The sequence below is a fragment of the Oenanthe melanoleuca genome, chromosome 7 (assembly GCF_029582105.1).
Source record: "Oenanthe melanoleuca isolate GR-GAL-2019-014 chromosome 7, OMel1.0, whole genome shotgun sequence".
In the NCBI taxonomy this organism is placed as follows: Eukaryota; Metazoa; Chordata; class Aves; order Passeriformes; family Muscicapidae; genus Oenanthe; species Oenanthe melanoleuca.
The window spans coordinates 20,758,874-20,776,291 of NC_079341.1; the positions used below are offsets into that span (position 1 = coordinate 20,758,874).

The 17,418-nt window shown below is 36.8% G+C and overlaps 1 protein-coding gene across 2 annotated transcripts in view; it reads right to left on the minus strand.

The window, feature by feature from the left end:
• Window positions 1-17,418, minus strand: part of SLC4A10 (solute carrier family 4 member 10) — a 147,768-nt gene that overhangs the window by 95,175 nt on the left and 35,175 nt on the right. Inside the window, exon 2 of one of the 2 annotated variants that reach the window (XM_056495981.1) lies at window positions 587-776. The exons of the other annotated variant lie outside the window; for it this stretch is intronic. Coding sequence (XP_056351956.1) covers window positions 587-613 — 27 coding nt within the window. The 5' untranslated portion in view covers window positions 614-776. The remainder of the gene's footprint in view (window positions 1-586; window positions 777-17,418) is intronic. 2 annotated transcript variants of the gene reach the window in all.

The following is a 17,418-nucleotide window of genomic DNA, read 5'->3' on the forward strand; positions in this document are numbered from 1 at the left end:
ACATTTACCAGTACAAGAGTTATACTGCATTTACCCTAGAAGTAATTTGTGATTCCTGTACTGCCCCCTTGGAGGAGGGGAAAGGTGAGACACTTGTAGTTTAGTGCTTAAATTCATTGGGTGGTGAGGACTATTGCAGTACACATAAAAACAGATCCCATTCCACTTTTCCCTGGATGAACAGAGACTGGGACCTCATTTCAATTAGTAATGCTCTGCTTTTTATTAGAATTTCAGGAAAACTATGAACTTACTAGGTGCAGCAATAAATGAGAGTTTGAAACTGAAAGCATAGGCAAGACTAACCATAATACAGTCATGGAAGACAGAATTCATACCAACCAAACTCCACACTAACATCCTCAAAGCCATGAATCCACTGCAGTTTAGCCCATCAGTTTCAGCAGATGCAGAATAAAGTATGAAAACGAAATGCTGTTCATTGCCATGCCACATTTATGTCAGAATTCTAACACTTTTCCTTTTACCCCATTTGAAGATGATGAAGGTACAAAATTTTACATAGGGCACAAATCTGCAAGGACATACTGCAGCAGTCTGCAAACACACGTGTGGACACACTGACCATGTGCAAGTCCTTGGAACTGTCCATTATTGCAATGAGTTGCTTGCTGAGTCCAGTGAACACTGTGGTCTACAGCTTAAAGCATGGAAGAGGGATCCAGGAAGTCCCCGAGAGCTAATCCTGGATCTGCCACTGACTTGCTGTGTGGCCTTGGAAAAGTCACTTAATCTCTGTGCCTCAGCTTCCCCATCTGTAAAATAGGGATAATAATACTTACTCATCTACCTTCCTCACTGGGCTGCTCTGTGCCAAAATAAATCTTCACACAGCATTTCAGAGCTGTAAGGCACTACAGAAGCATCAAGTCATTCAATTTAAGAAATTTTACCCGTGAGAATAGATAATGACAGGAAATAACAAATTTATAAAAAACATTAAGGCATAAAGTTTCTTTTTTTTTAGCATCAAACCAATGTATATTAATACCTTGCAATAATTTTACATTACACAACTTCAACAAAGATACATAAGAATAAATGCATAGGGTTTTTTTCTTGCCAGTTTAATTTAAGAGTGATGCTGGAGAAGCCAGTGGAATTATATTTCAGTGAAGAGTGCAATAAACTTGTCATAAACAATCTAACATTTCACTATCCTTTTCATAATATTTGTTAATATCTTATGGTTTTACATAATCATCACACAATAGTTGATCTAAAATTTACTTCCCTGCAGCAATAAAATACCAGCAAACACACAGTAGAAGAAATAATGTACCTGAGGAAAAATAGCAAGAAAAAGCCAAAGCTTTTTACATGGAAACCACAAGCTCCTGAGAGACTAGAGCCCAGCAACCTACTCAGTCCATGATTTTTTTCATCTCTTACATTTTCCAAATGAATGCTGGAATGACCTTCACCATGCAGCAGCAGCAGCTGCATGTATTTCACAGAAAAAAATATTTTAAAAGTCTTATAAATACAGTTGTTACTATATTTGTCTCTTCGTCCTAGAAGTGCAAACAGTGGCAAGTACAGAAAAGCAGACAGTAGAGTCATCTTCTGCATGCTTTACATTGCAACCACATTGCACTGAAAATATGTATTTGAAGTTGAACAAAATAAAAGGAAATAAATCACCATCAAAGACTTTTTGGTAAGTCGTCACAAAGGAAGAAGATCGCCACAAGTCCTGGAGTGTGGATTTTCAACCCTTAGATAAATAACCTGCTTATCAGAGCATAAAGTGAGACTACAGTTCTTGCCAGAAATTTTAAGTCTATTGGTTAGAAGAAGTAAAACACCCATGACTTAGAAACTACAACCAAATGCTTTAGGTGCCCTTTCCACCTATGTATTGATAAAGCTCACCACCCAGGATATTCCAATAAACATTACAGTATAAAAAAGACCTACTGGAAAGCTTCCCAAAGTGACCCTCTTTAGCTATGACACAGCCCTGACTACAATTCACAACAGGTGGCAAGGGGGTAGATCTTTAACCTGCCAGAACTATGCACTGCCCCTCCACATCTCAGAACAACTTAACTGATGAAGAAATACACTTTTAGAAAAGCTGAGAAGCATAGTTTTATGACAGATGTTTTTGTTTCTTTTTTGTTACAGCTCTTATAAACTGTGCTTTCGTCACACTGTGGATGACAGGGTGGAGATAAAAAGGGAATTATCTACTTTCAAAGGTGGATCTGTACAAAGGCACATGACACACCTCTTTAAATATGTATGTGCTAACATAGACACATACTCTTGTAGAACTTGTATATTTCCAGATGATGGAATTAGGACATATTCCACTTCTTCTGGATGACAACAAGGTAGACTGAAGTCCAGGTGACAATATTTGATTTTAAGCTATCTATACAGGTATTATATGTATTTACTACAACATCAATATATTCTCTTAAAAGACACTGTTGCACGTATCATAAAAAGTACTTGGATACTGAGCAAACATTTACTAAAGATCATCTGCGTTGATCACTACAGTACATGAAATATTAGTGTAACAATTAATGTACATTAGGAAACAGGAGATTAGAACAACAGGGAAGTATTAAATACTTGCAAAAAGAATGTCTCACTGTCTTTCCCTTGGTCGGTTCATTGATCCACTAGTACGATATCTGTACCTAATATATTTTGAGTAGACAAGTCAAAATGGATAACACAGAAATTTTTATTTAAAATAGAGAACTACAATTTTTTTTTTTATCCTTATCTCATTTTCTTCATACGTGGCTACTTTTATTGTCTGTCTTAGTACTTGTTCAGTGTTTTCAATAAACTGGATGACTGTTTCCCTTTGGAATACAATGCAAAAACCAGCTACAAAGAGTATTAATATTCCACTCTTTTTTTCACAGCTTTTAAGCCTCTCGGTCAAATCCTTTCCCTTTTTAATTACATTCTTAATATACTCACAGCATAAATCATATCAATATACCCATAAAGAATCTTTTTTCAGCACCTTTTTTTCTGTAAAATATATAACAGAGCAGAAGCCATTTTGATTTTTCAGACACTAGGAATTATGCGTATGACACACCTGCTGACTCATAAGGAAAATAATCATGGTATTAATTGCTTCTCCATATAAGCCCCTGTTTGATGATTAGACAACCTACATAATTCTGAAATGCCATCTGGAACTCAGGAACACCTGTCAGCATAAAACATGAAATACTGCCTTCCTACAAACAATAGAAAGCTGCAATGTTGTGCTGGGTTTGGCTGGGGTAGAGTTAATTTTCTGCACAGTGGCTGGTAGGGGGCTGTGTTTGGATTTGTGCTGAACACAGAGTTGAGAATACAGAGATGTTTTGTTATTGCTGAGCAGGGCTCACACTGAGCCAAGGCCCTTTCTGCTCCTTGTACAGCCACACTGCAGAGGGGGCTGGGGGTGCCTGGGAGACACAGCTGGGACAGGTGACCCCAGCTGGCCAAAGGGACATTCCAGACCATGTGACATCATGCTCAGCATATGAAGAGGGGAAAGGAGGAGAAAAGGGGGAGGACATCTGCAGTGCCAGCCCAAGTCACCGTGACCTGTGAGGGGCCCTGCTCTCCTGGACATGGCTGAACACCTGCCTGCCCGTGGGAAGCAGGGAATTAATTCCTCCTTTTGTTTTGCTTGTGTGGGTGGCTTTTCTTTCCCTCTTAAACTGTCTGTATCTCAATCCATGAGTTCTCTCCCTTTTACCCTTCTGGTTTTCTCTCCCATCTCACTGGTGTGGGAGTGAGCAAGCAGCTGCGTGGGGCTTGGCTGCTGGCTGGGATTAAACCATGACAAATGTACAATTATTTAATTTATTTTTTATCATCAATAATCACATATGCCTAAAAGATGGAACTCTAACATGTTCATTTCAATTTATAAAGTTAGTGGTATAAAACTTGTGTATTCACCTTTCCAATGCCCTCTAATGAAATACTAAACATTTTTGCAGACATCACACACATTTACCTTCCCAGTTCCAACATTATTGTTTTGTGTTGTATTCATTTTACAGATCCATTACACAGTATTTGTATTTTTAAAGTCATTTTGGTTGAGTACAGTTTAAAATTTCATAAAGATGGCATTATTAAAAAGATATGGAAAATTAAGTTATTTGAATTCAAGAGCTACCAAGAGCATATAGGAAATATCTTGCAAAGACAATTAATCTAAATGGCTAAAAAGCTGTTACATGCCTGCCTCCCTGTTGTAGGAGGAAAATCACTGGTGACTGCCATGTTCAGTCTTGTCCTTCAAACTGTCCTTGAGCAGACTGACTCACACAAAACCGATTTAATGCACATTGTGTATGCCCACAATTTAGATGCTACAATTCTTTTCTCTTTCTGAAGACAAGCACACAGGGTTAAAAAAACCCAATCTTTTTTAATACTATCATGTTTAATTGCTTATATTACATATAACCATATTTAGCAATCTTCTGAAGTGGAAAGTACAGTGAATTTCGTCTTTCAGATGAAATATAATTGCTTTTCCATTTCACTAGCTGCATTAAATCATCATTTTTCCCTCTATCTACCTATTAAAGAAGACCTATCAAAACACATTTATAATGCAATAAGGTCTGTTCTGTAAGGTCTAAAGGGTCATTTTTTTAGGTGTCCCTTTCATGGTGCTGCTTTTATGGCAGCTTTCTGGAGTAATCACTACCAGTTAACATAAAGCACAGCTTTCCTTTTGGTTAGCTCTGCTCCATATCCACACAACAAAGTAAGAAGCAATTATTTTTCATTCCAGATTTGCATCTTCCTCAGGGCTGCATGTCATATGCATAAAAGCATCCCTCTCTGTCTTCTTTTTTTCTCTCTCTTCTATTTTTATAGCAAAAGCCAAGATAATGTTTAGCATGACTCAATAATGAAATGTCATGTTCTGCAATGCTGCTAAAAATTGCACTAATCAGCACTGGCTTCAAAGAACTGATTTGCTACTGGCCTGAGACTGAACACATATTTAATGTTATAATGCAATTTCTGTAACATAAAAACATAGAAAATCATTTCAGACATTAGCTCGAAGCACAAAGTATTGTTATAAATAAAACAAAACACAAGCAGAAAAAAAAGCAGTTTTACACAGAACTAAATCTCAGTAATACTTGCAATTCCTGTGTTTATCTGCATTGAAGCATCTTGTGCTTGTTATATATCATTATGCACAACACAGCAGCTATAAACTGACACAAAAATGCATGCTCACAAAAATATTTCCTTCATATTTGATACAGAATTTTCTTTCTTAGAAAAGCTATTTTAGGGAGAAACAATACATTCCTTCCATTTGCAAGGCAAACATACACTCCTTATCTATTCTTCGTACACCTATCTAACAGAAGACAACGTTTCTATTTGAAAAGATTAAGCAAAAAATCAAGTCAAAATAGTAGCTTAACTTGTTGCAATGGCCAGGTGCCCCACTTGGTCTAACAGGGCAGGGGTGTGGGGGATGTGAACAACAGCAATAGGACATGAACTAAAAATCTTTCCCACTTAAAATGCCTGATAAACCTGTTTGAGCACCGGGTATAAGAATCAAATAATGAAGTCTTCCATTCTTTCTGGATTCTGGTACCTGTTTTAAAGCACCTACAATTAATTGCAGCTGAGCTTACCATATTTTGTATGCCTTGCAGTAAAATTAGCAGGACTGCCTAAGTGATGCAAACACCTTACAAAACCTGAACAAGGCACTTTGGTTATTGTGTTGCTTTGAATATTTTCAGTCATGTTCACAGTCTCAAAACTTCTGCCTTTCCTTCTACCCTATCACTTCTGTCAGATTTGCAAGCTAATCTTTATTCAATTGCTAGTTTCAGCCAGATGTCTGAATAAATAAAAGACAGTACTCCTTGCTGCTATGTAGATGTAGAAGTAGGGTAATGTCTGTATGACTGAGATTTTATTCCTTTTACTTCATCTTTTTGTACTACGCTGTGAAATACTTTGAAATTCTAGAGGGAAGAACAGCATAGATGGTTATTTTCTCCTCAGTGGTTATAATTTCAATGTCTTAGTGCATTTTAGTGCAGTCCCATTAGCTGAAATTCTCTTTTCTCACTTCATAGCAATGGCTATGACAACTACTACAGGGAAGTCTAACAGCAAGAAGACGGATGTGAAGACTTTATCCAAAGCCCAAATGAGATTTGATTTTAGCTTGTCTGGCCTGTCTCTTGTCCCAGTGCCAGGCGAGGACAGATCCAGGGTAACAGCCCTATTTAGGTGCAGTCAGAAGCTGAACATGCAGATTTTAGTCCACTATGCAATAGGATTTTAGCTCTGGGCAACAAAGGGAAAAAAATATATGTAATTGCTAGTTTCTTAATCAGCAGAAAGATGATTTGGTTTTAAATTGGATACACTTCCCATCTTAAGGGGTCTCCTTTCAGCCTCAGAAATTATGACATGTTTTCAGATTCCTTTACCTCAAAATGGGGTCACGGAGAAGAATCATAGAAGACAGTCTTCTTGAAGCAGCTACTCATGTGGAAATAGCAAGTGCAAAGAAGAAAAAGGGTCATGACCAACTCACCGGAACCCATTCTGACAACAGCTACAACACAGAAGAGAGGAGTTTTTCTCTCCCTCTATATCCAGCCACAAAAATTATGTTGTTTGGCAACTGCATATGTAGATGCAAATATACACCAAGCACATTTCAAAACCACCTTTTTTTGACATCATAAGCCAGCAAGATCAATAATAAACTATACCACTCTCTCTGAAACATCAATATAATGTTCAGCAATTCTGCTTCTCCAACCACTTTCAATTTTATTTGGCCAACACCTTCTTCAAACACAATGCAAGGATTAATGAAGGCAGCAGGAAGGTTTCTCATGCTGACCTTCCCAACACTAGGGATGTTGTTGCTCTTCCAGCAATGGAGGTAGCCTGGCTGAAGCAAATCTAACTAAGTGTTAAAAAACAGAATAGTAAGGCCATTTTGTCATTCATTTTTAGGAAAAAATTAACATCCAATACCATTAAATTTTCTTTTACAAGCCCAAAGATTAAATTGGATTCCTTGTGATCATTCAGAGTTGACTTCTATATGACCTATTGACCTTTTTTGTCCCTTTTATATTGGACAAGAGAAAAGATCGTGTTTGGTTTGTTTGGCTTTTTTTAAACTGAAACTGGTAAATAGCTTCCTTGAATAAAACTGACAGATTTTCCTGATCAAAACCTATACATTCAAATGTAAGGCTTAGTCTAAAGAGTTCCCAAGTCATCTATATTTTCAGGGAGTAACTTCAGCAGAAAATCTAGAACTGATGACCCAGTATTTCTGCTCTCCAAAGATTTAGGTTGATCTATGTGATTTTGTTGTCATGAGTGAATTTTTTATCAAGGCAACTATAATTGATGTGACTGAAAAACACAGATCTGTGTCACTGAGAAATGTTCTGCTGCATGCAAATGAACAGCTGCCACCATGGAAATGAAGAGACCTTTTGCACTGTCTATAAAGTCAGAGCATAAGAAAGAAGAATCTTTTCACATCATAGTTAGACAATGATATTCTGATTATCTTTGCTCTCCCTCTTCATCTGCCTCAGATCATCAGTAAGCCATGATGACCAGGAAGGGTAATGTTAAAGAAAAGAGTTTGGAGCCTCCCTGTTCACAAGAAGATAAAAAAATAAGGCACTTACAATACTATCAGCTATCTGAAAGCCCAGGTGGTCGAGTTAATTCACAGAGTTATTAAGAAACAGGAAACAGTACAGAAGCAGTAAGGACAGGGAAGAGAAAAGCAGAAAAGAAAGAAGTGTGATAATGATATTGCTAATATATTCTGAGAAATAACAGGACAAATAAACTTGCACAAATTCTGCCTGGGCAATGAAACACTTCACTGATATAGTCAGGAATTTGAAATGAGCTCTCAAAGAATCAAAAGTAAATATGATTTAAATAGTAGTTCCACTGGTCTTCCTACCTCTCAGGGATGAAAGAATTAAACTTGTACGCATTGCTCATCTGCTGTAATCTGGAAGCTTTAAAACCATCACTTCCATGTGATGGACAGCAGCATCTGGTTGTCCTAGGCTAGTCAAGACACTTGAAAATAAAACAAGCTAAAAGTTAAAAACAAGTGATATGACTTTAATAGTGTGCTTCATATTGAAATTACAGAATGTAACTTTTAGAAAGGAAAAAAGGACAAGTATTAGCACAAAGTAGAAAGTAGGTAGGAACACAACATTAAATCTTCATCAGTGCTTCTACATGAATTTTTTTTTCTTTTTAGAAAAGACTGCTATTATTTTCATTGTCAGTTTTCTCAAAATGCCACTGAATTGACAGACCCCTATGCAAATGTAGAGAACAGCAAGGAAGGACATAACCATGTCCATCAGACAGAGCTTTGAAGGGTATTTATCTAAATTACTCCAGTGGTCAGTACTTTAGGAAAACAGCAGAAATTACTGGATATCACATGGCACATTTTCACTGGCACACTACAGGTAATGAAATTTTTGAGTTACATATCATTACTCCTACTTCACTGTACTGCTCTAAAGTGAAAACAGTTACAAGCATGTGACAAAAAATAATATCCAACATATGCCCTTCATATCCTTCCTTGTCAAGATAACACCATCTCCTTTTATTAAAGAAGGGATTCTTTTGTGGTGAACACAAAAAGAAAATTCTTATAATTTAAACATACCACAAGGGATTTGGATCAATCTTTGATTTACTTCAAGTTGTACCATGCTTATCATATAATCTCTAAGGTTTTAAAAACCTCCAAGATCATAATGTCCAACTTTGACCATACTCACTTAACTAAGTTACACAAAGTTTTTGAACACTCACTCATTTTTTGAACACTTACAAGAACAGTGACCCCACTACTTCCCTGTGGAGTCTCTTTCAGTGTTAAACACCCTTTCAGACTTAGTGCAACTGGCTATTCCTCTTCAAGCACAACCTTAATGTAGGTATTAGAAGATAATAATCTGCTGATCTGTATTTACTTGTACAAGCATTCTTCCTCAGACTTGCAAGCTCTGCCTACTTTTTCTTTGACTACTATTGTTATTAAATATGTATGCAAATAAACATGTGGAGAAAGAAAAATAATATGTATGGGCTCCACTGACATACATGCTGCAAATATCTGCATGACGTGCTTGTCAAAAAATTACTTAATTTATAAATATTTCAATAATCACATCACTTAAAGGAGGTGTAACAGCTTACAGGAATACAAACAATAAAAAGCCATGGATTAAGGGTACTTAGCAACCTAAGTGTAATAAGATGAACAAAACTAGCACATCTGCCAAGTCATTAACAGGTTATGATTCACTTTATAGACTACAGAAAGAGTTTTGATGAGGATTTTCAAAGATTGGGCACTGTAAAAGGAAGTTCACTAATGACTGTAAGATGAATAGCAATTGGGAAATCAAAAGTGATACTGTACTGCCAGCAGAGCAAACACAAGATTCAACCTTGTGGTAAAATCTCTCTCTTGGAAAGGAAAGGAGAAGGCAAGTTGCAAAGCTGTTAAAAGAAAGACAAGAAGTTTGTATTTGAGAAGATGAGTAAATAGACCTTAAATAGCAAGTGATGTAGGCAGAGTGAAAAACAAAGATGATATTAACCCCAGTAATCAAGCGAAGGAAAGCTGTAAGTATTAAAGTCAGCCAGACAGATGAGATCATAACAGTCACAGTGTTGAGGTGCCCAGACCTCGATCTGATTTATGGCTACATGACCAAACAGGAACTGTCAGCTCTCAGAGCCACATAGAACAAAAAGAGCACATCAGGAAAGAAAAGGAAAGAAAATTCAAGAATTACTTCTGACATGATTACATTCAGGTGACCACTGAAGACCAAGCAAATTTTCTGTACTAAGCAGAATTTAACTGGACTGGGGGGAAACCACTAAAAAATAAAGCAGTGATGCCTTCATAAAGGTCATGCTCATGGCTAGATTATCTGAAGTAAGGTGTGGAGGAGGATGCAAAGCTGAGGATGGATTCCTGAGAGATCTAAACACACACCTACATACAGAAAGAGAAGGGGGAGAGGAAGACCTACTCAATAAAAAACTGAGTCTGTAAAGAGAAACAATCAACAAGGACAAAATGACAAATGTCTAAGAACAACAAAATTTAGTGAAGACTATAACATAGCATCACAGAGAAATGACAGATGGAGTGGAGGAGAATAAAGGATTAGACTGGAATTCCTCCAGGAAGAAGTCAAGTGGAACATTAGTGACATAAATTTCAGTGCAAAAGACAGAAACCAGAAGTGAGCAGTTCTAGAAAGGCATCAGAAGAAGTTAAGACAAGTGTACAAAGTATACAAATGGGGGGAGTGGGAGTGGGAGAAGATGAAGGAGATCAAGGGTTAGGACATTAATCTGGTGAGCAGAAACTTCTGAAGTAAAGGGTTGGCTTTGCTGAGCTTTTTTTTAATATGAAGAGACTCAGACATATTTCTTCTCACAGACATGCTTCTCACAAGGAGAGAAGCAAAAATATTTTTAAAAGGTCAGAATGTGGATAAGAACAAGAAAAAGTTAATTGGAACAGGTTCAAAGGCTACAAAAGAAAAACTTAAAAGTCTGTTTCAGTAAACAAAAAGGAAGCTTGAATTTTGACCTTTGATAGTTTTAAGAAATTCACATGGAGGGATGGGGTAATAGATAAACTGAATGGAAGGCTGTATGACTAATTAAAAATACAGAACAGGCAAACTGCAAGCAAAAATATTCATAACAGATGACAGAAATCCCAGAGATTAAGAAATACAGAAAGTCAGCAGAATCAAAAGATTTTCACCAGAGATAGTCAGCAGTATCTCCAAGGCATTGCAGATGGCATTAGGAACTGAGAAAATGGATACTGGGAGTCAGCCAGGACCATGAGTGTCAGAAGGGTTTGGAACTGTATGAGAAGAAAAAAAATAATGCCTAAAGGGAAATGATAAGGTGATAGAAGAAAGTAAAGAGGAATAAGAAACCAAGATCATCAAGATCAACAAAACAGAAGTTTTACAAAGTCCCATGCTGAGAGAGAGAATAAAAATCTTTTGAAAGCTCCAATAGTTACCACAGAAAAGGAACCTGGATAACAGTGCAGAGAGAAGACCAACTCAAGTGTGTAGCTGATTTGGCACATGGTATACAGTTCAAATGAGAAACAGCACCAGGGCAGCTACAGAGTTGGATGGTTATCCATATGGAGACTGAAGGGTGAGAAATTATGAATGGAAGAAAGTTGCAAATCAAAGTTACACAGAGATAGGAGTAGGTATAGTTGTATGCAAGTACACCATAAAAACATTAGAAAGACATGCAGAAGGAAATTCTATTGCTAAATAAATAAATAATGAATAGGAATAGGAAGAACTCAGAACAGCACAGAAGTACCTAATTATTTGACCCAAATTCAGAGCAGATAATGTTTTAGGATAAACAGTCGCCACAGAAAGAACCAGAGATGAGGCAGTGCTAATAAAAAAGGGAAAAATCTCTGTGGGGTGGAGGGAATAGCAGGAGGTAGAAAGACGACATCTAGGTTCTTTGAGCTCAGTAACATTCTAGAACATCAAAAAAATAAAATGAAGATAAAATAATGGAGAAGATAAAGAGTTTTGCACTTGAAGAAAAAAAGGGAGTTACAGGAATTTCACAAGCTGAACCAAAGGCAGATATTATTTAAGGGAAGAAGGAAAGGACATTACACCAAAGTGTAATCCACACATAGGTGGATATAAGAGCATGAAAAGCATCAGAAAACAGAGATAAATTGGCACCAATAAAGTAATCAAAAATCACAAGAGAAAGGAAACAATTGTTCCTCTTTCATACATCCTGAAACTTGTGTTATCTGAAGCTGTTACACATATACTCTCTGACATACATTACTTGTTTTAACAAACAACATGGTGATTTCAAGTGCTAGTTGATAAGGATGATTTGCTCTGACATAGTTATACTAGGGAAGATTTAATCCCCTGAAGCTTATCCTGCATGCTGAGTCCATATAAGCAGTACTGGTCAAGCATTTTATATCTGTACACTCTGTAACAACACTAAAAGTTCATGCCAACATACACTAACAAATCTTTTGAAATGTGGAACTGGACTAACCTGAGTTCTATTCCCACAGGAATTTTAACCATATTTGTGGATCATTTGCCAGAATTGCATAGTGATTGCTTAATTCTTCTCAAGATACAGTGCACAAGGGAGTAAATAACATCACTGGTTCTTATGCATCCTTGGACATACAGATGCCTGGGTTCTTACAGAGGAATGTTAAAGGTTTTTTTAAAGAGCTTGTTATTTTAAGCTTATTTATTCTTTTATTTATTATTTATTCACAGTTACTTGTTCAGTTTTCTTCTTACTCTTATGTTGGTTTATATTTCTAGCCATCCTAGAAGCAGTACCAAATTAGCATATCCTTCCAAAAGAATATATTTTAGTCAACAAAAGGCTGTTTACAATCCCAAATTCTACAGGTGAAACACTGTATGTGGTGTACCTTTGAACTGCAAACCTGCTCCTCTCTGAGAAGTGTGATGTTGTTCCTCTGTGCTCTGCTCTAGATCAGTGTACATGCCTGGTAGACTGCAAACCAAGAGGGGAAAAAGATATTTGGTGATGAACATGCTGGGAAGGCAGGAACATCCATTATGGGAACAGCACCAGCTCCAAGGCTTAACCAATTTACTTTGCAGGACCCCTGCAGCCCAGCTCTGTATAGGAGAAGCTGCCAGAAGTGTCCAAAGCAAAAGAGCCTAAATCTTGTTTGCTATGACTTGAATAGACAGAATAAAGAGATTCTTCAGTTCTCCTGGAAGAGAAAGGTGTCATTCTCTACATTCGTACATTAAATTAGAGATCTACAGGTGTTTAAAGTGTAGCCAAGCAAAGACAGGAAAATTAAATGGAAATTAAACTAGAAATTGATAATGACACTTCTATGGACATGAAAGGAGGCCCATGAGGGAAATAAAGTCTAAGCAATTACCAGCAAAATTTGTTTATAGCTGATGATACAGACATTACTTAAAACGTATTATTATCTCTGCAATTGCAAATGATACTAAAAAGGAAACAATTTAACAGTTCTTATCTGTTGAAGGAGGCAAGAAAAAGACTCAAAGCATGTCTCACTTCTGTGCTGAGGTTTCTGTTGCTGTAGAAGTTCAGGACACAAGGCAGTGCTAGTAACTACTTTTGACAGCACAAATTACATCTTTCACTGACATTCATGGCAAATATTCGTGTTTGCATTAGAAGTTAAATGGCTGAGAAATTTCTGCACATCTGCACCCTACAAACGAGAAAATCACTCAGGAAAGAGGAGGAGGGGAGCAGAAGGCAGACTGGGCAATAACAAAACCCAGTGAGTCACCATGAGACATTCACTAAGCAGCAATGAGAAATTCACTCATGACTATGTGCAGAAGGACTGGTGACAGAACACTGAGATCCAGCAGAGGATCCAGTCTGCCGAAGGCAACACGGCAACCAAGTTCCCAGAGAAAGAGTTCTCCAGTTCCTTCTGGAAGACAGGAAGAATGCCAACACAGCTTTTCATTTCCGTATGTTTCACATTTCATGTATCAGGTAAACTTCACTGGAAGTATCCAGCTACTGCCATTAAATCCTGTGCCCAGGTAATCTAAGATGTCGTATTTTTGACTTATATTAGCACAACTACCTTAACTGATAATCTAAAGATAAGATAAGCCACAGTTGTCAGACACTGAGCTTCATCCTTACTAGTACTCACAGAGCTAGGCCTATACTTGTGTGGAATCTAAGCACCCAACAATAATCTTCAGCAGCGTATTAAAATACAATAAAAAACCACTGTATTACTATCACTGTTATGAAATTATTTTGTATTTTTCGTATGTATTAGATTTTTCTATTGATCATTCAGTGAACTCCATTACAAATGTTACATGGCGGACAACACTGAGGTAACACCAACCAATCTCAACTTTCTTATATATTAAAAGTTGTCTGACCTTGAATTACAAGTTCTGCTGTGCACAACCACTGCTTAAGACACACATACTTGTATGGTCTAAAATTCTTTAATCACCAAAACAGACTAGAAAAGTTAGAAAACAATGGGAAGGAAAAAAGGGAAAGAGAAGGATTTTTATTTTTCAAGTTTAAAGCATTTCAGATAACCTTAGCAGGAAAAAAGAGCATAAACACTTAAATATCCTTTTAAAATTAACTAAAATATGACATCAACTGGTATAACTGACCTTCACGGTTACCTCTCAGACAGAAACTCACCTAAAGCACAGTTCATCACCTCACATTATAAACTTGCTATCAGGTCTCCACCACACCAATTCCTGTCTCCAAAACTGAACTCCACACCTGAATTGTCTTGCATAACTGGAGCTCCCCAAATCAATACAAGGACAAGGTATTTCTCTCCTTTTCTACTTACAGGATTCAGACATAAACATGATACTGTCTTTTCCAGGAAGTTCTAATCACAAGATTGGGACATAAAACTGATATTGCTTTGGCTGGAATACTTTTAATTGAGTTAAATGTGGATACAAACCATATGGGTATGATTCCTTGAATGTATTTTAATGACTCTGCATGCCTGCATAAAATCTTTAATAAAGAGAATTTAAACAAGTGAGCTCATTATGCTAGCAGGAGGGAAACGGATGGATCTTAAAACACTGAAGGCTCCTATATACATTTTTGTTTCATTCAAGCGGCCTGGGGGAACAGAGGGAAGCTATTATAAAAATGAGAAAAATTTTATTATACCTCAATGCTCGCTCATGTCACTTAATTCCTGTTTTACATCATTCATTATATCAAGCTGAATATTTTTTATCAGTTGATGGTTGCTCCAACACTTGGGAACATTTGAGAACTCTGAGTTCACTCTGAATTTCAAGCAAAACTAGAAATTAACAGATTATTTTTGTCAAGTTGACTAAAAACACAACTCTGGGATCCCTCTAAGTCACGTTCCATTTAGTTTACCTTTTGGGTTTTTTTGATTAGTGATATTGTACTACATAATATCCTTTTATTCAGTTACTTTGAAGTCTGCTTAGCTCAAAATATTAGTCTAGCCTTTCTCTTTAGGATTTATTCTCTGCTTATATCAATTAGTATTGGGGGATGTAGATTCCATAAAAGACATTTCAAAACAACAGGAGGCTTCATCACTAAAACGACTGCTATGAATTAAGCAAAGCTATTTTCAAAGCTTTCCTTCTCCACAAGATTACCAATTATAGTTTTCTGTGCATTCAGTCCTCATTTTTCAAGGATTTCTTTGCAAATTTTTCCATAATTAATTGACTAGTTAACAGACAATCTAAGTTTCCTTGCCAGAAAATGAGATTCTGCCCCTCTACTGAGCCCTGTTGAGACATAACTGGAGAGCCCTAAGCAGGTCAGGATTCCCTTTTTACGTGAGTGAAATGGACATAATGAAGTAAGCCCAGTAAAGGGACACAAAGGCCATCAAAGGAGAGGCTGAGAGTGCTGGGGGTGAAAAGAGAAGGCTCAAAGGTGTCTTATCAGAACACACAACTCCCTCACTGGAGGTAATGCAGAGAAGACCTGGCCAGACCCCAGGTGCTGCCCAGCGACAGGGTAAGAGCAAATGGATACTAATTAAATATGAGAAGTATCACTTCAACATAAGAAAAAACTTGGTCTCCTTCACAATAAGGGAATAGCAGTATTTCCCCACCTTATCACCAGTCACATCTTGTAGTTTCCTTATTGGTGTATACATTGTTTAAATTATTCAGGAAAGCAATTTTAGGGTCACACTGAGAACAGTATGGCAAGAAGTATGGAGTTTACTCTGTGCAATCTGTGGTTAATACTGATTTTACTAATAAGGCAATCTATTGGAATTTACCAGAATTATGGATCAGCTTCTACTTAAAAGAAATTATAATTACAGCAAAGCGACTGACCACACTAGTGTAATAGCACTCATGTTAATGGGGTTCTTTCATTAATATTTATTAAAAATTTAAGTAAGGCAAAATAAATATGATCTTGCAAGGAAACAAGAAACAACATAGTAAGTCATAGTATTCAGGAGGCTCATTATGGGATGGGAGGGTGAAAAGAGAGGCATAGGGTGGAGAAAGAGAGAGAGAGAAAAAGAGAGAGAGTGAACTGAGATAGTTTCTTCTCCCAAATATGCCACTCAAAGTAATGCATAAGCACTCTCTTTTACTGCATTTATATGCTCAGCTTCCCTACTACTTCATCTTAGGTAGGTCCACCTCTACAGGAATTTCTGGAGACTAAATATGACTCTATTTTAATTTTTTTAACAGATTATCATGGTATAATTGTAATTTATTCACATTTTCAGACTGCATCTTAGCAAAACTCCTTGAAATAATCTTTACTCAGAATGACCACGTGATGATAGTCTTTGAACACTAAATAGAGTGGAACAGTCTTGGAATGCTCATTGTGTAGCTATGTATTTTGTGACCATGCAGTTAGCTATTACATATTTATGCTATGTTAATTTATGTTTTAAACCTTTCTAATATGCTTATAGTAAGCATTCCCTAATTCTGGTCATAGGCCTAATGACTTGATACATTAACTAAAATACTTACTGAGAAGAATTTGACCAGAGAAGAAGGTCATGACATAGGAAGGAGACTTATGTACACCAAAACCACTTGAATTCTTTCAACAAACTCTATGAGTACTTTCTGCTTCTAGTGTTTTTCAAATATTTAGTCATAATGTCCCATTTGCCCCAGTGTTTTCATTTCCTTAAAAACTGGCACTACAACCTAGAAAAAAAAAGTCAGTACTATGCAATCAGGACAGCAATCAGTAACAAGTAAAGGCACCACAACTGTGTATGTGCATGAGTGAGAGCATTCTTGTTTAAAATTGGTAAAGGACACAAATATTTGTCTTCTTGCCAACAGTGTTTCTCTACAAGATCTTTATCAGAGAGTTCTGTAAGTTGCAATGTTTTAAAACTAAGGAAACGCATACTCATGGATGTGTATTCTTATGCTCAGTCAAGGGAAGAGAATTCTTTATTTGGAGAGATCCCTCCTTACACTGCATTCTTTAAATACTGACAGTACCAATCATCTTGAAGAGAGATGATACATTTTTAAAGAAGCACAAAAATGCCTTCCTGTTAAGTTGCTAGTAACACAGTGCCCTGGATTCAAGGACTCCACTCTTGTGCAGTATGTCCAAATATCAGCAAGGCTCTTTCAAACCTGTCTTTTTTAGGGGGCTAGAAGTGGGAGTTAAACAAGTAAAACAAGCACAATAGTTTATAGTTTTAAGTTTTTAGCACTTCTG